The sequence below is a fragment of the Stenella coeruleoalba genome, assembly GCF_951394435.1.
Source record: "Stenella coeruleoalba genome assembly, chromosome: 3".
NCBI lineage: Eukaryota > Metazoa > Chordata > Mammalia > Artiodactyla > Delphinidae > Stenella > Stenella coeruleoalba.
In genome coordinates, this window is record NC_137148.1 from 133,352,005 (window position 1) to 133,377,803 (window position 25,799).

Below are 25,799 nucleotides of genomic sequence, written 5' to 3' on the forward strand. Positions count from 1 at the left end.
AAGACCAGTTAATTGGGCCCTGAAACAACCCAGTTCAGGTCTGAGGCTGGAACACTTCTGCTCCGTGCTATTGTTTCTCTGTCTTTTAGAATCACAGAATCATAGTGTCTCAGGCTTGGAGGAAATCTTAAAGACCAAGCATGTAATAGTTCTCAACTTTCATTCTGTCACAGCAAAAGGAAGAGTAAATATAGACAAGGGTAGGACTCTCCCATTGATGTAGGTCAGTCAAGTTCATTCACTACGAAGATAATTTGGTTTGTGGGTATGTGCAATTCTTTTCTTTCAATTCTCTTAGCTATTCTATACCTGTCCAATAGTTTTTATTTCTTGTATTCGATAAACTGAATTAATTTATATGTTAAAAATTCAATCACAAATATTCTATATTTGTAGCAATAAATTACCTGTGATAAACACAATCACATAAGTGATTGTGGCCACAGCCATGTATCAGAAAGCCAAGTTGAAAACTTCTGTACCTAGTCTGAGTCTTCACCTGACTTTTGAGATCCCTTTACATTTCTGTCAAATAATTATTCATCCTATGCTTGCATACCTCCAGTGACAGGGGAACTGACTTGCTTCTTCCTGAGGGAACTCCAATTATTAATAAGCTCAGTCTAGATGGAGCTGAAATCTCTCTCTCTGAAATTTTTCCCCATTGGTTTTATTGTATATTCTCAGGCCATGTAGGAAGTATCGGTGAACATGGCAGACCTTCAGCTCTTTCCTTGTGGTCTTGGCCAAACCTCTGATGGTACCACTGGACTTGGTGTAGTCTTTTTGGATTACAGGGAATTTAGCTTGATGATTAGGGCTGATTAGCATTCTTGAAGCAGAGATGAAAGAGAGCATTTTGAAGCATGTCCAACCAAGAGAAGCATGTGGAGCTAGTCCACTAGGAGTACCTAGAGATGAGGCAAACAAGAGAAGATGCCCTTTGCCTTCTCTAAACGTCACTGAATACCAGTCTCACCCAAAGGAGCAGTAGAGTCTAAGAAAGGAAATCCATCTCCATGGGAATGAATCCTGATCCACAGTATGAGGGCAAATAGAATTATTTTCTGGACACAGCAAGAGTTTATAGATGGAATAAGTATTCAAGAATCTGGATTTCAGAAAGAGAATGCCTGGGTTTGAATCAAAGCTCTCCCATGCCATTTTGGACGGATTCTTTAATCTCTCTAAACATTAGCTTCTTCATCTGCATATTGGGGATAATAGTAGCACTATGTCATAGGGTTATTATGGGAATTAAATGTGGTAAGTTATGTAAAGGATGACTAAGAGCATCACTAAGAGCATTATTATTTATTCTTACAAATTTACATTCAAGTTAAAAAAGGTAAAAATTTCAGGGTTAAGGTAGTTCACTTATCTTTCAAAATTCAAAATTTTGACTCATTAAATGGCCTCCACCTTCTCTTTTTGTTCTCCTCTTGTGTTTAGAAGCAAAAGATAGCTTTGCCAATCTCATCTGGGCAGCTCTTTTCAAAGACTGTTGATAAGTATGGAAATACTGCATTTAAACCTATGAGCTTAATGATAAGTACCATCATGAGACTGCTGGTTGTACCTCTCTATGGGGATTCAGATGTATGGGACATTTCTTCTCTGCTACATACACCATCTCCAAAATATCTTGATTCAACTACTTGGATTAGGGATTCTGTGCAGACATAGCCAACATTGTTGCTGGAGGAAAAAGAGGCCCAAGTGAGATTAATCACAGCTTGGGAATAAAAGAAGAATAAAGGGAAGAAACAATTGTACTCTTTATGAAGAGCATTGAAAGCAACATTTGAGCCACCTACACTAAGTACATGTTCCAATAAAATACATGTTCCATGATAGTGTCTTTCAAATTTTAACTGATAGACCAAAAATGTGTCTTATTGCTTGATTTAACTGAAATTGAGCATTTTGTCATATATTTATAAGCCAAAGTATTTCTTTTATGGTGAACTTTTTATTCATGTCTTCTGCCCATTTTTATTGGGTTGTGTATGTCTTATTTATAATAGGTTTTATTGTTATTCTTGTGTTGTTTATTAACCTTATTCTTGTTGGTTTGTAAAAAAAACTCTTTAAGTGTCAGGAAAATGATCCCTTTTACCTGAAGAAATTTTTGTATTTTATATAGTTGAAATAATGACATGACAGTATCTAAAATATAAATCAGGGAAGTATCAATATGTCTAAGTTCTGGAAAATGATTGTGTATGTGTGTGTGTGTGTGTGTGTGTGTGTTCATTTTATGTACTCCTTGCAATATGAGCATACACTATCCCCAGATCATTATTTTTTCCTAATTAAAAGAAAGCAGAGAACATAAGTTCAATTTTTATTACTGCTTCTTTTAAAAAAGCATCTCTTTCGTATAGACTTAACAAAGATGCTTGATACATGTGTACCACTTTTGTTCTCTAAGAGTTTTATTTATACATTTTAGTCTTAAATACATGTCAAGATTAGGTAAGAATTTAGTTTAAGAATACCACAGTTTTTATTTTCTCTGTTTTTCTTTTAGGTAGAGCGTTGAGCAACAATCGTATTTTGCTTAAGGAAGCTCACTGCATACAGTTGTTCCCAAGGTACTGTGTTATGCCCTTATACTGTTTGGATATATCTGAGTGTAATTTCTTGTTTCTCTTATTTCTCCCAATAATGTCTAGCACTGTTTTAAACTTGGGGTGTTCAATAATGCTTGGTAACTAGTTAACTAGTAACAAGCCTATTGGTGTACTATTAATATTCATCATAGCAGCAATAGTAGTGGAAGTAGTCTTTAGAGTTGTTGTTTTTAACATTTCTTCTGTGGGATATAAGAAAAGAGGAAGATATGGTCAGTTTCATCATCTGGAAAATATTACTGGAAACAATAATGGTATTTTTCCCTATGAGATTTTTTTAAGTTTGAAAGAATTAATACATGTAAAGCACATGGACTCATGCCTAATATGTAACAACCTCTCCACAAAAATTAGCTTTTATTATCATCCACCAATAGTAAATCCTAATTCAAGAAAAAACATTTCCACTCAAATTTCCCTGAGCCACTGAGGCATATTAATAACTCTTCTTTTTCTGGAGGCAGTTCTGCTCCCAGATGTGAGTGTTAGGACTTGAGAGAAGCCCACAGAAGTTAGATGTTTGCATCAGGGTCAAATTTGTCCATGAAAAGGGTATTCTTTCTCCATTCCCAGTAAAACATAGAGTACTCAGCAGTGCTTAAATCACTCCCTAAATCTGCTAAATTAAGTCCTTTTCTAGGAAAATTACCCAAGAGGAGGGAGGGAAACAACTGCAAGTCATCCAGTATTGTGTGCATACTGAGGACTTTAATTATATAGAGTTTGATCCTGTGCTTGACCAAGAAAGAAATGTGATTCTTACTAATGAGTTGAGCACATAGGCATTTGGAAATGTTCATTGTCAACAGTGCTTCCAGAAAGAGCTTCCCCTCCATTGTCGTGGTTCATTATTAGATTATATGATTTTCATTTTTTCCATCCCCAGACTTACCACTTTAAATGCTCCATCCTTTGCAATCAGATACAATTCTTAAGCTTCATTTAGAAGCAACAGTATTGGTGTTCTATGGAATGGAAAAAGAAAAGGAAGGAAAAAAAAAAAAGATGAGATCTGATATACCAGAACACATCTTAAGAAATGAGAAGGTAAACCTGTCCCTGGAAACCCACACACTCCAGTAAAGGGCCTAGTGTGGGTTCACAGGGGGCTGGGGTTTTACAGGCAGATTTCTGGAAAATAGGGTTTTGCTGGGGAGCCATAGAGCCATGGGCCTGTTGCAAAAATATTTTGGGGCCCTGTCTATGTAACAGCCACTAAAACACTTCCAAAGGTAACAAATGCTAGAAATAATATAAACAAATATAGCCAACTTCCCTGGGTTGGGAGCGAGCTTTGGAAATGTGAAGTGGTATAGGAGTAAGCCTCTGGATATACAAAAAAAAAAATCATTTTCCTTTGTAAAGCCTGGTTTGCTACATTTACCTCTTGGTTCCCATCTCTGGCCATGTAAACAGGTGAGCACTTGGTCAGGAGTCCAAAGAACTCCTTACAACACCACAACCTCATCTACCATCTCTATGAATCCATATCCTTGAGCCTTCTCTTATGATGGTCTGAGTCTGTTATCCTATGGAATGGAAAAAGAAAAGGAAGGAAAAACTAGAGATGTGATCTAATTTACCAGAACACACCTTAAGAAATGAGAAGAAGGTAAACCTGTCCCTGGGAACCCACACACTCCAGTATAGGGCAAGTGCAGGGACTGAGATCATAGGGTTAAATGTAAGCAGATCCTTTCTAAGCAAGTTAGGCTGTTTTGATGACTACATTTTTGTGTGAAGTCGTGGGCTTTTTGACCACAAAATCATTAATCTTATTGCTCTTCCAGCTGCCTCCACCTCCCACACGCCCCCATTTCCCATGAATTTTTAGAGTGTTTTAAAATCAGCCTGAGACAAACTGACATGGAAGTATAAAATATAAGATTATTAGACTACATCTTGCATTTTAGGATTTTAGAGTTTCTTAGGCACTCAGGGAATTTCTTTTTCAGTTTCCTTGTTTTAGGAAAGAGCAGCAAAATGATTTCTACTTGAAGATCAGATACTGCCACTGTCCCACCCATAATCCCCAGGCCCTACAGTTCCAGTGCAGTTGGCGTGACTGCCAAACTGGCATCTGCATCTCTTTGCCTGAGGGCTTTCACTGGCCTTTGAAGCCCACTCTGCCCACACATATGGCAGGCCGGAAATGCCTGGGGAATAACTGCCCTATACTCCAGCATCCTTTTGCCAGTGATAGACGAATTCATATATAAGTACCCCAGTTTCCTCCCCATCAGTTCCCACCTTTGCCTGTTAAACAATTCTGAGGCATATGTTCTACACTGGATCCCAGACAGTGGGATCCCAAGTTCCCAACAGTGGTAAGTTTGATAGTTACTACCTCTAATATATTCATATGTATATATAATTAGAATATATATAAATTGTAGTATAATAGTTCCCCCTATACTGGCATCCTTCCCTTCCCTGACTTAACTTCCCTATTACTCTACCTGCGTTCCCTAGATTACCTTCCAAATATCTGTCATTCGAGCACAAATCCTAATCTCAGGTTCTACTTCTGGGGGATTTCAAAGATACCTCTGCACCTTACACATACTTCTACAATTTTTTCCTAGCACAAGGTTTCCTAATGACTTGCTTTTGTATCTGCAGCTCTTACCTGTTTATAGATTTGTTGATCTTTGTCAGTAGCTTTGCATCTCTGCTTTCTCAGGCTTTAGCGCAGTTCTAGCATGTAGTAAGATGGGGTACATCTTTGTGGCAATGAATTAAATTGAATTTTCAAGATTTCCTTACTGGTTACTCCAGAACTTGAAGGAAGTACCAAGGGCTCTTGACTCCTGTGGTTCTCTTCATGCAACAGCATCATCCATGCCTTCCATGGTGGACCTTTACTGCTTGTGACCACCCAGCATGCATTCCACCCTAGACAATTTCAGTCCCTGTGGCTAGGGTGGGCCTTCCGATCCATGTAGTCCTTCCCTCTGACCCTAGTCATTTGTTCAGGGATCCAAACTGTTGCAACTGCTAGAAAAGAGAAGCCTGTTCTTTCCCTCTTTTTACTTCCTTCTCCCCTCCCTCCCTTCCTTCCTCCCTTCCTTCCTTCTCTATTTCTTTATTTCCTTCTTTTATTTATTCATTCATTATTACTAGAGTTACTGAGCTTATAAGAATGTAAGCCTAGAGCTTATTAGTGAACTGCTTACTACCGAAAGAAGAGCACCTGCTTAAAGAAAAACCAATAGAATAAAAGGCAGAATGAGTGTTGAGGTGGGGGCAGGGGGGAGAAAAAGAGAGAGAGATTGAATCGTAAAGACAGTGTTTTAGTTCTTGTATACAACTGTGCCTAAAGACCTTGAACTTTTCAACTATGTAAGTCAACGTATTACCATTTTTGCTTAAGTCAGTTGAGTTTTTTAGAGTCAAATACAAATTTCAGTTAAATTACCCACTTTGCACCAGACCCTGGCGAGGTAGGAGAGATTCAGAGATACACGTACTTTCACTGTCCATGGAGAATTTGCATTATGAATGGGTGACTTGAGGAGTGATATTACAGCACTATGCTCTTATTTTTTTTAACTTTTTATTTTATATTGGAGTATTGTTGATCAACAATGTTGTGTTAGTTTCAGGTGTACAGCAAAGTGATTCAGTTATACATATACACGTGTCAATTCTTTTCCAAATTCTTTTCCCATTGAGGTTGTTACGTAATATTGAACAGAGTTCCCTGTGCTATATAGTAGGTCCTTGTGGGTTATACCTTTTAAATACAACAGTGTGTACATGTCAATCCCATACTCTGTAACTATCCGTCCCCTCCACCCTTCCCCCCCGTAACAATAAGTTCGTTCCGTAATTCTGTGAGAATTTTCCTTTTTCTGGAGCAACCATGTTTCTTCTTCTCTTCGCTTTCACAAGAGACAAAGAAGCTGGTTTATTTTCTTTTCAATTTCCCCAGTCACGCACAACTCCTTCCTAGTACTCTTTTTTTTAAGCGGGGCAGCATATCCTCGTTTGTTCCATATGATGGATGTCCCCATTGCTTATTAACCTCCAAAATAGGCAGCTCCCACCATTAAGGGCTTATGATCTGTATGAGACAACATAAAAACAAGACACATTCTCCCCCATGCACATTTCAAATGAAATGTAACAGAAGAGAAATAAATAAAAATGGAAGAAAATGCCTTAAATGGTTTATGTTGGAAAATGTTATATGGGCAATAATGGTACTTATATGGGCTTTGGTCAGAGACTTTGATAATGAAGGTTAAAAGAGGGAATGTTACAAAAAATGTTCACTGTTCATAAAAATAAATCTCTGGTATGAACCAGAATGAAATAAACAGAGTTGCAGGCGCCGAGAACAGCTGGGGTGACCTCAGTCTCAGGTTGGTAATAGCCAGACTCACTGGAAGCACACACTGTCACCTCAGCAGGATTCAGTTAGCTCTCCATCACAGGGACACTGAGTTCCGTGGGCCTTGGAGGTGGCTCTTCTGTCTCACTGAAAGATAACGGCCTTGTTGTCTCTGGCATTCTTTCTCCTTAGGTTCTGGCAGGGTTTCCAGCGACCCCGCCTTTCTAGGTTAAGTATCAGTCCAGAAGTTTCAAATGCAAATGCCCAGCAGCAGGTTGTAAATGAGTGAAATGGACTCAGTGGGGATAGTGGCAAATTGGAGAAAACATGCCCTGTTTGAAAAGGTGACCACCACTCAGCTCCAGCTGACAGTGGGAATGCCAGCTTGGTGGGGTCAGACCTTTGCTTTTTCAAGAGTAAGCTGGAAATCTGAGTTTTCTGATTTTTAAATGTTCATAAGTTATTTCTGTTATAATATGTGAACACATTTGTGCGTTTATATATATTAATATATATCTATATAGATATTTATGGGGGTAGGAGAAGAATGCGTGTCTATGGGACAGAATTCGCTTAGCAGCAGCCAGTTTGGAATCTGTCGCTAAGTGAATGCTGAGATTGTAAGTATCATTGTTTGGTTTCATCGATTATTGCTGTCAAGTTGTCAGATAAAGGTCCTCCGTAGTGTACGGTCCTGGAGGTAAGAGCTTATACCGTATTTGAAACAGCCATTCATTAGCGTGTACTATGTGCTGCGCATTTTGCTATGAACTTTACATGGATTATTTCATTATAGTCTCCTTACCTTCCTAAAAGAGAAGCACTAATGTTGGCCCATTTATAGTAGGGGAAACTGAGGTTTCCAGAAATGAAGTATTTGACCACAGTTATTGTGTAGGACACCCTTTGTACAGCACCTCACGTCGTCTTGGCCTTGCCGCTGATTCCAGCCAAGGCTACCACTCCACTCCATGTGCTTCTCTCTGGCTTCCTTTGGTTGCATTAAGATGTTAACACATCATGGGGCAACCCTCTGCCTATAGGGCAGGAGCTGATGGATAAAGGCTTTTGTCCCTGGCTGACAGTTCAGACACATATTCCATACGACTCCTCAGAAGGCCTTGTGTGAAGTAACCAGTTGCCTGTAGCAGTTAACACTTTCTTGTGTTGGTTTGTCCTCTTGTCCCTGTTCACCTCCCTGCCCCTCATTTAGGGGATCACATTCCCCCAATAAACTACCTACACATACCACGTCTTCATGGCAGGCTTTGCCGTCCGGCAACTCAAGCTAAGGTAGTGAGCGGTGAGGCTGGAATTTAAATCTAAGTTTGGCTTGTCCCCAGGTGAATACTTGATCATACCAGTCACTGAAGTCTTTATGTGATTCCTTTGCTAGGTTCTTTCAAGTCTGATTGGTCATGAGATAAAGCTTTGGAGCAGTCAAGGCTCTGAAAGGATCCTTGCTCAACAAGAAGGGAGGATAGCGATGTAGGGTAGTTGGTACACAGAAATCAAATGGAGAGGAGAGAAAGGGCAGAATTTCAGTTCATAAAGTAGTTCTATTTGTGGTACCTCTTATGTGTTTGGCACTGTGCCAACCACTAAGGAAGGCCCATGGAACTATGGAAATGAAGACTATGGTGATAAAGACCTACTTCCAAAGATTTTCAGTGACTTTAGGCAAGGATGTCAATTTTAAATGCCTGCAGGGGCAGGTAAGACCCTGAAGTTAAACTAGCCAGGTTTTTGTTTGCATAGATATCAAACACAAATGCATTTTCTTCACTCCTACACAGAATTAGGCTTTAGGTTTTCCCCCATTTTTCTTCCAGTACATGGCTACCCCAGTTTGCTCATTTTCCCACTTTAGATAGAGATGTAGGTACAAAAAATATTTTGTTATAATTAATTAATTAAAAATTGAGATATAATTGACCTATAACACTGTTTAAGGTGAACAACGTGTTTGTTCGATACACTTATGTACTGCAACATGATTATAATAGTGTCAGCTTTAGCTAACACTTCTGTCCCATCACATAATTATCATTTATTTTTGTCGTGAGAACAATTAAGACCTAGTGTCTTAGTAACTTTGAAGTTTATAATACAGTATTGTTGACTGTAACCACTATGCTGTGCATTAGATCTCCAGAACTCGTTTATCTGCCAGTTTCAAGTTTGTGCCCTTTAACACCATCTCCCCATTTACCCTACCCCCACCCAGCTCCCAGTAACCACCATACTACTCTCTATTTTTACTAGTTCAGCTTTTTAAACTTGCAAATATGAGTGATATCATACAGTATTTGTCTTTCTCTGTCTGACTTATCTCACTTAGCTTTATACTCTCAAGGTCCATCCATATTGTTGGAAATGGCAGGATTTTCTTCTTCCTCATGGCTTTATAATATTCCATTATATATGTATACCACATCTTCTTTATCCATTTATCTGTTGACACTTAGATTGTTTCCATATCTTGTCTATTATAAATAATGCTGTAACGAACATGGATGTGGATCTTTGAGATACTGAGTTCAGTTCCTTCCACCCAGGAGTGGAATTGCTGGATCATCTGGTAGTTACATTTTTATTTTTTTGAGGAACTGCCATCCTCTTTTCTACAGCGGCTGTTCTAGTTTACATTCCCATCAGAAGTGTTCCCTTTTCTCCACATTCTTGCCAACATTTGTTATCTCTTGTCTTTTAGATGATAGGCATTCTGACAGGTGTGAGGTCCTACCTCATTTTGGTTTTGATTTGTATTTTCCTGATGATTAGTGATGTTGAGCACCTTTGTATGTCCCTATTGGCCATTTGTATGTCTTCTATGGTAAAATGTCTTTTCAGGTCCTTTGCCCATTTTAAATTGTATTATTTCCTTTTTTTACTCTTGAGTTGTGTGAGTTCTTTATATATTTTGGATGTTAACCCCTTATCAGAGATATGGTTTGTGAATATTTTCTCCTGTTCCATAGGCTGCCTTTTCAATGTATTGATTGTTTCCTTTGCTATGCAGAAGCCCTTTAGTTTAATGTAGTTCTACTTATTTCTGTTAGCTTTTGTTGCCTTTGCTATTGGTGTCTTAGGCAAGAAATCATTGACAAAACCAATGTCAAGGATGTTTTCCCCTATGTTTTCTTCTTGGAGTTTTACGGTTTCAGGTTTTACATTTAGGTCTTTGATCCACTTTGAGTTAATTTTTGTCAGTAGTGTAAATAGCAGTCTAGTTTCATGTTTTTGCCTGTGGGTATCCAGTTTTCCCAACACGGTTTATTGAAAAGACTGTCCTTTCTCCACTGCATGTTCTTGGCACACGTGTCAATAATTAGTTGACCATATATGCATGGTTTTATGTCTGGGGTCTATATTGTGTTCCACTGGTCTATGTGCCTGTGCATTCCTTACAACTCTAAGGAAAACGGCCACTTAAGGTTAATGACAAATGGCAACCAATCCTGTCTTCCTGTCAAGGGAACAGGATGGAGTCTGGGAACTGGGGAGGCTGACCCCTCTATGAGCTACGAGTCAGCTCCAGCTGGCTGTCACTGTGCAGGAGTGTAAGTCCCCTTATGCCAGATCGCCTACTTGTTCAAGAGTAATCAGAAACCCAGAAATGTTTGTGCAATCTCCAGATTTTTAAATGTTAACAGTGATTTCAAATTTCTTAAAAACAGTGGGCAGGTCAACCCTGATAGAGCAAACAGAACACATCTGCAGGTTGCATTTTACACACAGGCCATCAGTTTGCTCTCTGTGTTGTAGGCTCAGCCCTCTTTTTCCTCCAAAGTCCTTGAGCTGCGCCATATTTTCCTGGGAGAGGCGCAAGACTGGGAAGAGTGGCACAGGACAGGGGCCGCCATTGAATTTGTCTCTTAGGATTCTCTTTACTTTCTGTTTCTAGGGGAAGTAGGTTGAGACTTGTTTATCTATTTGTGTGTGTATGTGGGCACGTGCAGTTGCTAAGGGTTCAGAAATAGACCTAATTTAAGAAAAACACACAAATATGTATGTTGCTTTTCTTCAGAAATAATGACAAGCCAAGAAAAAACAAATTATCCAAATAGGTGGCTTTTGCTGGCGGATGGTAATATTTGAACATGGTAGGTAGACTGTTAAAAAAAAAAAAAAAAAAAGAGAGAGAGAGAGGAGCCTTAAATCAGGAAGAAGGGAGTGTAGGACTTTGATTTCTTTCTTTGTGTAAAATTATCGTGTCCCCTGACCAGATTTCTATTGGCCTTGATGGTTAGTTGGCTATTTTAGTAGTTCATTGTCTCAGCCTTTAGTAAGAGCCCCTCCTAAATGGGACTCACTATGTCATAACTGCATAAAATATTCATTAAGATGGTGCTTTTAATGGATTTGTTTGGAATGAACTCGAGTGGAGGGAGCCGTCGATGATTTGTGGAGCGGCAGGAGTGTTTCAGGGTTGTGTCTGCCCCAAGCGCTGCCTTGTTCGACAGGGTCCTGTACTTGCCCTCTTTGCCTGCAGGCTCCAATCCGAGAGGAGACAGACCATACTGATGGCGTTTTTCAAGACTAGAAATTGTATTCCTTTTGTATAAGTGTGTTCCAACTTGGTGTCTTTCATATTGTGTTCAATGGAGGTGTGCTACAGCTTGTCTGAATTATACTTGCCACATACAATTCATCACCTAGTGTGTGAAGACTTGAACTCCAGAATTAGACAAAATTAGCTTTGAATCCTGACTGTTTTCTACTAGTTGTGTGACCCTCAGGCAGATTTCTTAGTATCTCTGAACTTCAGCTTCCTCATCTTTTTAATCTAGAACAGAGCTAGTGTTTACTTCATACAGTATTTGAAAATTGAATGAGGATAGTTTGCAAAGTACATAGCCTAGTGCCTAGGACATATTAGAAACTTAAAAACATTAGCCATTCTTCTCTAAGTAGTACACACATCCAACTGCTACAACATATCTGGGGCCACTGGAGGTTTGTATAGAGCTTTCTGCTAGACATATGCCATTTGGTTCTTTTCTCACACCATCCTTGACAATAGAGCAGGGATAACTGAGCCCCCCTGAAGCAAATGGAACAGTTGTGGACCAGAGAGGTTAAGGGACATGATCAAGATTGCTCTGCAAATTAGTGATAAACCAGACTTGGGAATATAATTGGATATTTTGACTCCTTTCTCAGCATTAAGTGCAATCCTTTTTAAAAATCAGATTAGGACCTTTTCTTTTCTCTTTATTTTTTGTAACCAGAGTACCTCTGAATCTGAAATCATGCCATCATGACCTCTACTATTTAATTTTTTGTGCACCTCTGTACTTTTTAGTTCTGAGTAGTCACCTTCTTTCCAACCTTTTGAAATATGGTGACATGAAATAAAAAGTAACAAAGAGCCCTCCCTATCTTAACGCTACCAACCTCAAAACCTGGAGTGCCTAGGCCCAGCCCCAGAGCCCAGCAAGGATGCTCTCATTTTGTCCCACCCCATTCCATTCCCTCCTGGCTCTGAACACTGTGTATCTGTTAGAGGGACCTGTAATCCATTTGGGGAATGACCTCGGACAAATTACTTCACTTTTTGGGTCACTTTTTCTCTATCCTTAAAGTGGAAAAGATGATTAATTTCTTAATAAGGGAATAATAGTTCCCCATAAAGGTATGGAAGGCATTTGACAACGATCATCTTTGCCTGTTGCCTTCTGGGACTGGGTGGGACTAGCGTTTTATTTTTATAATCTTCAAATTGAAGTCACAAATAATTTTCATAAGATTGCCGGAATAATGAAACAGCTGTTTCTCAGGGCAGGGGCCAGTGAAGTGGCAGGGATGGAGCAAGCACGTGGGAATGAGCCAGAGGCTGCCTCTGATAGACTATTCCTTGGCGTCTCAGTCCTGGGAGGGAAAAGAGGCTCATCAAGATCCTGATTAAGCAGGGATTGCCAACGGCACTCTTTGTATCCAGGCAAACAAGAGCTACCCCTCCCTTCTCCCTTTTACTCTTAAAACAAAAATCTATCAAGATTTAATCACATTGCTTTATCTCCAGGACCTAACCTCTGAGTGTTCCTGAGAACATTTTGCTTTGTCTCCAGGCGCTCAAACACATGCCTCGATGGGAGTGTGGTCCCTTCAGGGTTTTTACTTGAGTGGAAGAAGCAAAGATTGCTTTTTGTTCCCCTTTGACTCTTTTCTGAATTAACATGAAATTGAAGATGACTGTAGTTAGGGGGAAAGAGAGACAGACCCAGCAAAGCAGAGAGACAGAGCGAGACAGAGAGAGAGAAAGAGAACAATGAGAAGGGAAGCCAGGGAAGGAGGCTTGGAAAGCCAGTTCACAGAGTGTGTCTTGGAACCCGAGGGAAGCTCTGTGTTCATCAAACTGATAGTTTCCTTCCAGTCCATCAGCAAAATGAAAACGCCTCACCCAGCCACATTTAAACCCTCTCATCTAGGTCTCTGAGACCCTTCTCTGGGGAGTGCTCTTAGGAGTGTGAATTCCTCCAAGCTGATGATCTCAGTGTAAGTGCAGATGCTACCACCCACCTGCCTTTGGTCCTCCTTCCGTTGTAACTGTCCTTTCTGGGCACTAGGGCCAAACTGATGCCAGTACAACGGTGACTGCATATGAAATGTGTAATTGAGAAACAACATGGACACTGATGTCTCAGTATTAATTAATGGAATTTGATGTTTGTGACTGTCATATCCAGCAGCCACTTTTTTCAGAAAATTCATTAAACCATGGGTAGGGGTTTGAAAGCTCCCTATACAAGGCTAAGGGCTGATTGGGAACCTTTGGGATTGGGGAAGGGAGCTACATCTTTGGTTTAACTTGTGTGTGAACTTTGTCTAAAACCACAGACTTAGATTCCAGTGGTGAGAGAATGGGGAAGCATGTGGGGAAGGGGTCTTTGCCTCCTTTCACCCTTCATTCCTCTTCGCCTTTGCCATTAGATTATTCCTTCCCACATCCTCCCACTGCTATCCCTGCTCTGTGCAGGGGAAATCCACCCATTTGCCTAGTAAGATGATGTGCAGAATAAACAGTGACAAAAGAACTCCATGAGAACAATTTTGATGGGGCTTGCTCGGATGCGGTCACCAGATGGCTTATGTTAGAAAGGCCTGAATTTCCATATACTGTCCTTCTAAAATGTCCCTCAGTTGCATTCTTGGACCCTGCTTTCTTTTCCTCTTCCTTCCTCCATCTCTTTTCTTTACTATTCCTTTTTTCCTGGTTGAACAGAAGTCATATTCATTTCAAATTTTTTGAATAACACTGTTTTCTGATTAGGAATTGAAATGATATATATTCTCATAAGAAAATCGATTGACAAACGGGAAAGTATGAAAAGAATACGAATTGAGAAATAATAATATTGGAGCGTTAGTGGTGACAAGCTCTGTACTAGGTATTTTACATAAATGAGATCATATATTCTTTTAACAACCATGTGAGAAAGGTACTGTTATTATCTGTGTTTTATAGATGAGAAAACTGAAACAGAGAGGTTACCTAACTTCCCCAAAGTCACATAGCTAGTAAACAGTAGTATAGACTTTGAATCCAGGTGGTCTGACTTCAGAGTCTACTTTCTTATCCGTTGTGCTCTGTCTTGCACTGTGCTGTGTCAGCTTCACATCAAGAAAGACAGCTTCAGCTGGGGAGACCTCCAATCACTCAGATTAGTTCTCCTGTGGAACATCTAGTCTGAGGAACTCACCACCCTCCATACTGAGGCTCTGTGCTCCACAGGCTTAGAAGCCTGTGTTTGGTTTTTTTTTTTTTTTTTTTTTTTTGTGGTACACGGGCCTCTCACTGTTGTGGCCTCTCCCGTTGCGGAGCACAGCCTCCGGATGCGCAGGCTCAGCGGCCATGGCTCACAGGCCCAGCCGCTCCGTGGCATGTGGGATCCTCCCGGACCGGGGCACGAACCCGGATCCCCTGCATTGGCAGGCAGACTCTCAACCACTGCGCCACCAGGGAGGCCCTAGAAGCCTGTTTTTTACAGGGATGAATTAACATTAACTGGTTCTCAGAAACAGCTGTGGTACCAAGAGTATTACGCTTGTTAACTTACAAAGAGCAAGATCACAGTCTAGAAGGACTTACATCTACCTATCAGTACATCCTCATCCTGCAGCAGAACTGCATGGAAAGCTAACCAACAACTGTTGTCTTGCACTGGGTGCCTCGGATCTGTGCATGGGAGTCATTCAGCTGAGTGATCTTTCCAGAATCACCATTCTCCTCTTCCCCTACCTCCCTCATTACAAGAGTAATGGAAACACTAATGCACCAATGCATGAAGCCAGGACCATCTCTCCCCTTTATCTCATGACTGACCACTATCAATTCCGGTAACACATTGTTTCTGTAGACTTGTTTCTACGATCAGTCAGGCTACAGTCAAGTCTTGTTGGTCTGGGAGTCATTCTGTCCTCTGAAGTTGGCATATCTCTGCCCATGTCTGCTAACTGCTAATTTAAAGCTCAAGTCTCAGAGGGCAATTTTTAAAAATTTTATGCAAGTTTATTTTATGTATCACACAATTTTAATGATAAAATTACACCCTTTAACAGTGTATAATTCAGTGATTTTTAGGAAGTTTACCAGGTTGTGCAGCCACCCTCCTAACACTTTCATCACCCCAATAAGATCCATCATGCCCATTAACAGTTAATCTCTGTTCCCATCCTGGTTTCATAGAAATAAAATCCTGCAATATGAGGTCTTTGTGTCTGGCTTCTTTCAGTTACCATAATGTTTTGGAGATTGATCCATATTGCAGTGTGTATCATTATGCATTCCTTTTTATTAGTGAATAGTGTTTCATTGTATGGGTATGTCATTTTATTTATCTATTCATCTGCTGATGAACATTTGAATTGTTTCCATTTTTTAACTCTTATGAATAATGCTGCTGTGAACATTCATGTGCAAGTCTTTGTGTGGTCATACGTTTTCATTTCTCTTGGGCAGATATCAATGAGTGGAATTGCTGGGTCATACGGTAGATATACATTTAACTTTTTGAGAAACATCCAAAGTATTTTCCCAAGTGGCTCCATTAAATGGCCGTTTTACTGTCCTGATTTCCCAGCTGTTGGGGTATCCATCATGTTAGCTCCCCAGGGCTGAAAATAAAAGGACTAAAAATGACCCATAATCTCATCCTTATTATTAACATTTTATTGATATATACAAAGTCATTATTTTATGTATAATATTGTAAAATACAAATGTACAAAATTTTATGCATAATGGAGTAAAATTTGTATATGTATGTCTGTATTTCATGTCAGTAAAATGATGTATCTATATACAGATATGTATATAAATATTATACAAGAAAATAAACACACGTACATTTGAGATCACATTATATTAATAATTGAACTTTTTAAACTTATAACTGAATCAGGGTCATTTATCTATATCATTAAATATGAAATAAATATGATTTTTAATATCTTAATAATAGTTTCCACATGGATATAACATAAGTTTTTTAAACTAGTGTCCTATTTTTGGACTTTTGGATTGGGTTGTTTTACTTCTAAGTCATAATTTTAAATATGTATACCTTCAATTTTCGCTTAAATTTTTCTCTGGGCTCTTTCTCATGCATTTTTTGAATACTTATCCCTTTGATTTCTCATGGCCATATGTTCACACCTCGCCAGGTTTTCCCTCTCTGTTGTCTCTTGGTACAATATGAAGTCTGGTCGCTTCGTCCAAGGAATCATTTAGAAAGCAAACTTCTGTTTAGAGTGTGTCTGTTTTCAATAATATCAAAGCTGAAGGGCAATGCAATTTAAAAAACAACCACAAGCAGTGTGAGTATAGATAATATTTTGGCTGAAATATTTTACTCCATAGTAGAGTTTTATATAAATCTTATCTGCGGATGGGGAAAGTGAGGTGACTTTTTAAGATTCTCACAGAGAATGTGGACATAGTAAGAATGGTATCTTAATATAAAATACTAAGATGAGATAATGCCTTTAGTGACCTTCTAACCCATTGCCACCTGTAAACCAAGCCTTCTAACTTGTAGAATAAATCCTCAGTGGAGGTCTGTTCATGTGACTGTTCAGTTCTCTTTACATGGTCATTGAAGATCCATCATGGTTTCCCAACCTACGTCACACCTTACCCAAACTGGGAAATTATCTCTTCCATCAGAAGAGACTCTTAACCTCCCAATCTTTTTTCCCCCTTTTTCTTTTTTAAATAACCATTTTATTGAGATACACACATACCAAAATATCACCCTATTAAAATACATACTTCAGTGGTTTTTAGAACGTTGATAGAGTTGTGCAGCTATCATCACTAATTTTAGAATATTTTCATCACCCCAAAGAGAAACCTAGTAACTCCCTTTTTCCTCTTCCCTCTGGCTCCTGGCAACCACTAATTTGCTCTCTGTTTGTACAGATTGACCTATTTTGGACATTTCTACAAATGGAGTCATACAATATGTGACCTATTGTTTCTGGCTTCTACCACTTAGCATGTTTTGAAGGTTCACACATGTTATAGCATGTAACAGTACTTCATTCCTTTTCTAGGCACAATAATATTTCATTGTATGGCTATACCACCTTTTGTTTATCCATTCATCATTCAGTGATTCTACTTTCCTGGCTATGTGTATAATGCTGCTAGGAATATTCGTATACCAGTTTTTGGTTATAATACTTTATGGGCCAGTGGTAGTTCCCATGTTTTTGGATGAGTATGCCAAGGGCATTCCCTTCCTTCTCATATACAAAAATGAAAAAGAATCTGATAACTGGGATGCCCAAGGATGAGTTCATCAAACTCTTTTTTAAGGCCTTAAAGTCTGTGTAGTCTGATTCTTCCAATAAAATTGGGTCGGGGTTGTTGTTCTTTATGAAAACATGGAATTTGGGCCATAAGAAATTTGGAATCCAATTTTGGCAATAACCAATGAGCTAGAGAAAGCCTCACAATGGCACTTAGTTTTGGGTTTGGAGAAACTTAGGATACCATGAAGCCTATCTGGATCTAGGTGTGGTCCTTGTTCTTATGTCAGATGCTCTAAATACTGAACTTGGATTTGGGCAAACTGCAATTTTTTCTTGGCGACCTTATGTCCCTTTAAGACTAAAAGCTTTAGCAAGTGGATGCTGTCTTCCTGTGAGGAGGCTTGAGAAGGAAAGCAAAGAAGCGAATCATCCACATATTACAACAATGTAGAACCTCTAGGGAACTTTATATCATCCAGATCAGCCTTCAGGATTTGTGAGAAATAAGAAGGACTCTCAGTAAAATCCCAAGGCATTATTGTCCGGGTGAATTGTTTTTCTTCCCAAGTGAAGGCAAAAAGGTATTGTCTAGCTTCATCAGCTAGAATACTAAAGAATGTACTGCATAAATCAGTTGCAGTAAAGAGTTTGCTTCTAGCAGGAATGAATGTTAGTAATGTATGAGGATTAGGAACAACAGTGTCGGGGGATAACAATGCTGTTTTTTGTGTCAAGGTCCTGGGCAAATCTCCACCCTTGGCCCCTAGGTTTTCTCACAGGTAAAATGGGAGTGTTGTAGAGACTAGTAAAAGGGATAGTGAGGCCTTGTGACTTGTAATATTCTGTTACGAGTTTTATGCCCTGAAGGGCTTCTTCACTCATAGGGCATTGATTAATTCTGGGGAGACGTTTTGAGGGATCTATTTGAATCTTGTTGGGAGGTGTGCTGTGAATTTTGCCAATATCAGTTGGAGATTTTGCCCAAAAGGAGGGTGGTAGCTGATTGAATAGGGACAAATGATTAATGCTTCCAGAATCATCTCTAGTACCATCGGAAATGAAGCAGATAAGATTGCAAAGGATCATTTAATTCACCTGCTTGGCTGCTTTGATGACTGTTGTCAAATTCTAGAATAATCTCCCCTTTTGGGAAGAAAAAATTCCAGCATGGTACTTCTCTAAGAAGTCTCCGCCTAATAAATGGATAAGAGCTGAGGAACTAAAAAGAAAAGGGTATGGATCCTTCAGAGGTTCTAAGCAAAACTGAATAGGTACAGAGACAGGAATCTTTTGAGGTTCATTAGAGATCCCCACTAGTTGAACTGTAGTACTCCGAGGCAGGGACTGCTTTATAGTAGTGGGGTTGAGCATCAAGAGTGTGGCTCCAGTGTCAGTTAGGACTGGAAGAGATTCGTCCCCAATCTGTGTAAGTGTTTCTCAAGCTTATAAAGAGGAAGGAATGGGAAGAGCCCCTGTAGTTCCTTGGAGCCCTGTCATTGAGAATTGGGAGGACATTGGAAAGGATGCTTAGAAGGGCTGAAGTTGCCTAAAGTGCTTAAATTTGTGGCACTCTTTTCAAATGTGCTGGCTCTTTGCAATAAGATCAGAAACTAAGAAGCTTTTGATTTCATTTAGGAGCCTTCACTTGCTGAGGCTGAAGGTTAAGAATTTTAGTAATCTTCCTTTTAAGTGGCTCTAGTGTGAGAGAGCTGGTTTGCCAGACTAACTAAATCTGGGGTAAAGTTAGTTTCCAGTTCCACCCTGGTCCATTTCACTTGATGGGAAAAGTGCCAGTTCAGCCCATTAATAAATACCGAGTTAAAAACTACTTGGATAGAATCAACATATGAAAGAAGACCAGATTTTTTTTTTTAATTATCCAAAGTCAAGTGTAATAGTTACGAACAAGCTTATCAGATTTTTGTGTGCAGACCTGAATTTTGTTCCAATCAATAGGCTTTGGAAAAGCTTTAGGAATTGTCTAATGAAGTTGCCTAGTGATTGCCTGAGTCTGATTATGTAATAAGTTAACAGGCTGGTCTACTGGTTGTAATCCTAGAGGCCTTTCAGGATTTTCCCAGTTAGCAGTTTTCATCCATGCCGGTCCTGGCCTTCACCAACTAGCTGATATAAGTCAGAGAAACAGGTTGGTAATCTGTGAGGATCCTTGATTACTTTGGGAAAATCTTTCTAATTTTAAAGGGACAGGTTATGATAGGTTCAGAGGAAAAGAGGGTGGGAGAGTTTCCGAGAAAAAGGGAAGTTTGGTGAGAGAATTAATATGGGGGAACTGAGGGTATAAAGGAGGTATGGGTGGTGTAGGAAGGAAGGAGGAAGATGGCACAGGAAGCAGAGCCTGAGATAAAGGAGCTCGGGAGAAAGAGCATGAGGCTTTGGAAGCCATTTTATTTTTCTTTAAATGTTTGTTTGCCCTAGTTAACCTGAAAATCTTATTTTGCAGAGAGGCATTCCATGCAGTTGTGGAAATTTTAGAGCTATAGTTGTCCAGGTTGGTTTTAAGAAAAGTTAAGTTTGGGGATTTCAAAAGTTCCCCATAATAACCATTGATATTCTTAATCGCCTTTGGTAAACTTGGTCCATTTAGTTAGGAATGCACCTGAGGAAGGACCGTGGTCTTTTAAATATAAAATCAACTGGAGCCCTTGTGGGGAGGGTGCGCCCTCAAAATATTTAGATAATTGGTATCCCATTTCTCAGAGGTTTTTCTCTAGAATAAGGGAATAATTTTCGAACAGCCTAAATAGCTCAAATAGTTCAAACAACCTGCAGGTCTAATACCAGCCATTTCTTGTCTGATCGCCAAGGAGCCAGGCCAAAGGCTACTCAGTACAGCTCTAAGGGTACGGTCTAATTCTGGAGGAATCAAGCCAAAGACTTAAAGCACAGTTCCACTAGAACAGGCCAATCCTGAAGGAGTCAGGCTGAAAGTTTAATAGGGTAGTGCCAGTAGACCAACCCATTTTCCAAAAGGAATGGGGTGAAGGCTAGCCAGTTCCAGGAGGAATGGCCTGATTTTTAAAATGTGTCAAATGAATACTCACATATGTAATGAAGCCTTAAACAGACAGGACAAAGCCTTAAAACAGATCCTGAAGAAAACGTCAAGAGCTTCAAAACACAAGGAGACAAGCTAGGATACAGGAGAAAGACTTATCCTCAAACTCTAGGGTCAGCAAGAGGCAGTGAGCAGCAGTGGACTCGATATGACTACTTCATCTGTTGGCTCACCAGCTTCAGAGTCAGTGAGGGTCTTCTCTGGATCCTGGTATGAGCCACCAAAATGCTTATCTAAAACAAATAGACTTTCAGTTATTTCTTCAGCAAAAGTGAGTTTACTTGCAAGTAACAAAGAGGGTCTGCAACCATGGCAAGCTACATGCAAGTCCCTACACAGCAAGGGGAGAAAAACTCTTTCAAAGGGGGGAAAAGGAAGTTGGGAAGGCTGTAGTTAACAAATAGTCAATTGAGGAATTGAGAATTTGAAGTATAGTGGCTTTTCACTGGCTGAGTTGTGATGGTCTCTTATTGGGTAAGCTCTTTTTTTTTTTAACATCTTTATTGGAGTATAATTGCTTTACAATGGTGTGTTAGTTTCTGCTTTATAACAAAGTGAATCAGTTATACATATACGTATGTTCCCATATCTCTTCCCGCTTGCGTCTCCCTCCCTCCCACCCTCCCTATCCCACCTCTGTATGTGGTCACAAACCACCTAGCTGATCTCCCTGTGCTATGTGGCTACTTCCCCCTAGCTATCTGTTTTACATTTGGTACTGTATATATGTCCATGCCACTCTCACACTTTGTCACAGGACACAGACCTACTAGAGCATGGACTTGAGGATATGGGGAGGGGGAAGGGTAAGCTAGGTAAGCTCTTGACAGGCAAGAAGAGGAAGTCTTACTTCTTTCTCTTGGGCTCTGCTATCATCATAGGGCATGAGAGCTCCCCCTTCTGGCCCCCAGACTCTGTTTTAATAGAGGCTTCTGTTTATTAATTTTTATACTGGGATATTTAAATTTTAAAGGAGAATCAACTTAAAGTGAATTAATCTCTAAATTATAAGAATATCACCAAAAGCACACTATCCAATTTCTTTTCAATTAATTAATTTATTTTTGGCTGCGTTGGGTCTTCGTTGCTGCACGTGGGCTTTCTCTAGTTGTGGTGAGCGGGGACCACTTGTCATTGAGGTGCGTGGGCTTCTCATCATGGTGGCTTCTCTTGTTGTGCAGCATGGGCTCTAGGTGCACGGGCTTCAGTAGTTGTGGCTCGTGGGCTCTAGAGTACAGGCTCGGTAGTTGTGGCACACGGGCTTAGTTGCTCTGTGGCATGTGGGATCTTCCTGGACCAGGGATCGAACCCATGTCCCCTGCACTGGCAGGTGGATTCTCAACCACTGCACCACCAGGGAAGTCCCAAAATCCAATTTCTTAAATGTGCAAAAGATTTGAGAAACACTTCACCAAAGAAGGTACACAGATGGTAAAAAAGCATATGAGAAGATCCTCAATATTAGTCATTAGAGAATTGCATTAAAACCATGATGAGATATCACTACATACCTATTAGAATCGCTAAAGCGAAGCACCTTGACAATATCAAGTGCTGGAAAGGATGTGGAACAACTGGAACTCCTGCATGTTGTTGGCAGAAATGCAGAATATTACAGTCACTTTGGAAAATGGTTGGGCAGTTTCACATAAAGTTAAATGTAAACTTACAGTACGACGCAACAATTCTATTCCTAGGGATTTACATGAGTGAAATAAAAATCTTATGTTCCCAAAAACTCTATATACCAATGTTTATAAGCAGCTATTCATAGTCATCAAAAACTGGAAACAATTCAAATGTCCCTCAACTGGTAAATGGATTAACAATCCATGGAACATCCATGCAATGGAATATTAATCATCAGTAAAGAGGAGTAAACTACTGTTACTCAAAAAACATGGCTGAATTTATTTTTTATTACATTAGTTTCAGGTGTATAGCATTATAATTTGACATCTGCATGCACTACGAAGTGATCACCACCACAAGTCTAGTTGCCATCCAGTCCATCACCATACAGTTGGGCCGCTCCACCCATTGTGTCCATCCCCTCCCAAACATGAATGAATTTCAAATGCATTATGCTGAATGAAACAAGCCAGACTCAAAGAGAGATATATTTTATGATTGCATTTTATATGACATTATGGAGAAAGCCAAATTAATAGAGACAGAGAATAGTCCATGGTTGGTAGGAGTTAGGGGCAGGTGACAACAAAGGAATAGCATGAGGGACTTTTTTTGGATGGGATGGAAGTGCTCTGTATTTTGATTGTACTAGTGCTTATACAACTGTATGTCACAGAGGGTGTATTTTAATATATGCAAATTGAAAAGTAATTATTTAAAAAATAATATCACTAAAGATCTTTTGGGGGAGAGATGGGATATGAAGCCTGAAGCTTCATGGATTATAGGACAGGTGAGTTGGGTTGGGTGTGGCTCTACGACCAAGTAGTTGCAGTGAATTATATGTTGCCAGTGGTGAGAGCTGGTGAATAGTGACTTAACTCTTTAGGACATCAAAGAGAGCTTAGGAATGTCAGGAAGAAATGTGGCCAGTGAAACAAATTATCTTTCAGAATAGATTGAGGTCATGAGTAGCTATTTCAATTGTGAATTGTTTGAGGAGAAAGGGACCAACACTAGATTGCTTCTTGTGCAGAAGATGTGGAAGGAAAAAAATGACATGAAGAATAGGATGAAAATGTTCCTCCCTGAATGATTATCAGCAGTAGCATTAGAGATTCCAAAGAACTCAGTGGTTCTCATTGAAAATCTAACACAAGCCTCTTTGTAGAGTGCTTGGTCTGTGAAGGAAGCTTTCTAGGAATTTCTTTAGCTAAGCATCCAAGGGAGTCAGAGAGACCTAGATGAATGTCAGCTCTGTCATTTATAAGCCTAGATCCCTTGGAAATATCACTGTGCTTCTCTGATCTTCGATTTTTCCATCTATAAAGCAGGGTTGACAATAGCATGTATCTTTCAGAATTGAGAAAATTAAATGAGATAATGCATGTACAGCATTAAGCACAATGCCTCACAGATAAGAAGCACTCAATAACTTGTAGTGAGACTTACGTTGCTGCCTGATTTCCGGAGCCTGCATGTGTTTATTTTTGCCAGGTTCATACTTGTATTTAATTTTTTTTCTTGTCACCATCTCACCAGCAGGAGATCATCAAGTGTAAGTAGCATCATCTTGCTGCCTAGAGTATAGAGTGAATTTGAAGAGAGACATCCTATTCCCAGAAACACAGAATCTTTTATGCTCAATACAAAGAGCCTTCAAAAGTAAGAGCTGTGACTTCCTCTGTCCAGAACTGGTTAACCTGTTGCGATATTTGGTAGATGAATTCTGTGCCACGCTCTCTTGTATACTGAGCACCAGACTGGGAGGCAGCAGCTGCTCTCCATGCTCTCCTTCCAACACAGAAAACCAATCTCCGGGCACCAGGGGAGACTGTAAAAAAGGAAAAAAAATGCAAATGTCCAACATTGATTAGTTTTGCCAGCTGCTCTTCTTTAGAATCAGCGGATTGACCACTTTAACTGTGAAGTCCATTGGATACTCGTAGGGTTTTTTTGTTTGCTTTGATTTGTTTTAGAAATTGTATTAAAAAATAATCCTTTGCAGGTCAAACCTGTCAAAGAAGTTGACATATGGAAGGAGGGTTTAAATAAACAGAAGAAAGAGATAATAGACCTCTATTGGATTGTTTCTGAAAATATGTTTGACCTTGGGGAGGGTCTGATTCTTTTAAACATGGGATTGCAAAGTCAAATACTTTCAGAGGCCAGGCTAGTTATATAAATGAGTGAGGAAGTATCTAGATATAAGGCAATAGGAAGTGGTGTTGGGTTTGGGCCTATTTTTTTATTTTCCTACTATTATGAGACCTTTGAATACAAAGTCATTTCACTCTTTTTCTCAACTCTACTTATGGGGGGTGGGAATAGGGAGTGTGTGATGAGAAATGACAACTTACACAGCTTCAGAGATGTGGAAGGATCTGGGCTCCCATCTTGGTCATGCAGTGGACTGAGGAAGTTCATGCCACGTCTGAATTGAACAGCTTTGCTCAGCACCAGCCGAATACTGTTGGGCAAGAATGTGAGCCCAGAATTGCTAAGTAGTTAGTTATTCAAGAGACACCCCATATCTTGATTTTGATGTGATTTCTGTAAATCACATCAAAATCCTTATAATTTTAATGCTGTCAGTTTGTCCCATTTTGGAAAATAATGGTGTGAATCAAATACAACATGTCTGTGTGTTAGTTTTAGTCGGTGGCTATCAGTTTGGGCCTCTGCTTTGGACCTCAGTTTGACAACTTCTGTGGAGTATAGTACTACTTTTGATAGATGGAGATCCATGATAGAAACAAGGTGAATTATGTTAGAAGTAATCTCTTATTGATCTTTAAAAGATTACAATTTAAAATGGTATTGTGAAATGTGCAGTGATTAATTAGAGCCTTATTCTAAAAGCAAAAGATGGGAAATAGACTAAATATCCAGTAATAGGGAATGGATACATGAATTATATTACATCCAAACAATACTATGTAGCTATTAAAAATGAGGCAGTTCTATAGTACTAATATGGAACCTATGCTATGATGTATCATTAAGTCAAAAAGCCAAGTGCAGAAAATTGTGTATAGCATGCCACAGTTGTAGTTTTTTAAAAGTGTGATGTATTTATCTATCATCCATCTATCTATATAACATCTATCTATACTTCTATATCTGTATCTCTGGGAACTAGAGGGAGCCCGGGGGACTAGAAGACAGGGATGTGGGGAGACTTACTTTTCCTTTTGTGTGTATTTGGTAATATTTGAATTTTTTCCAAATGTACATATTCCTTGTTCAAAATAAATGTAATTTAAAAAAATTAGCTTAAAAAATCCACTAATTCATAGGACACAGCCTCTTCCAAAAAGGCAGAGTAAGAATGGGTTGTCATAATAGCAGAGATGAT

The 25,799-nt window shown here is 39.5% G+C and overlaps 1 protein-coding gene across 8 annotated transcripts in view; it reads left to right on the top strand.

Moving 5' to 3' along the window:
* Positions 1 to 25,799, top strand: part of LOC307184552 (uncharacterized protein) — a 770,349-nt gene that overhangs the window by 429,433 nt on the left and 315,117 nt on the right. For all 8 annotated transcript variants that reach the window (XR_013827746.1, XR_013827747.1, XR_013827748.1 and 5 more), the window contains one exon: positions 2,534 to 2,597. Coding sequence is in view for 1 of the 8 variants with exons in the window: in XM_079918136.1 (XP_079774262.1) it covers positions 2,534 to 2,597 (64 nt within the window). In the remaining 7 variants the exon portion in view is untranslated. The remainder of the gene's footprint in view (positions 1 to 2,533; positions 2,598 to 25,799) is intronic.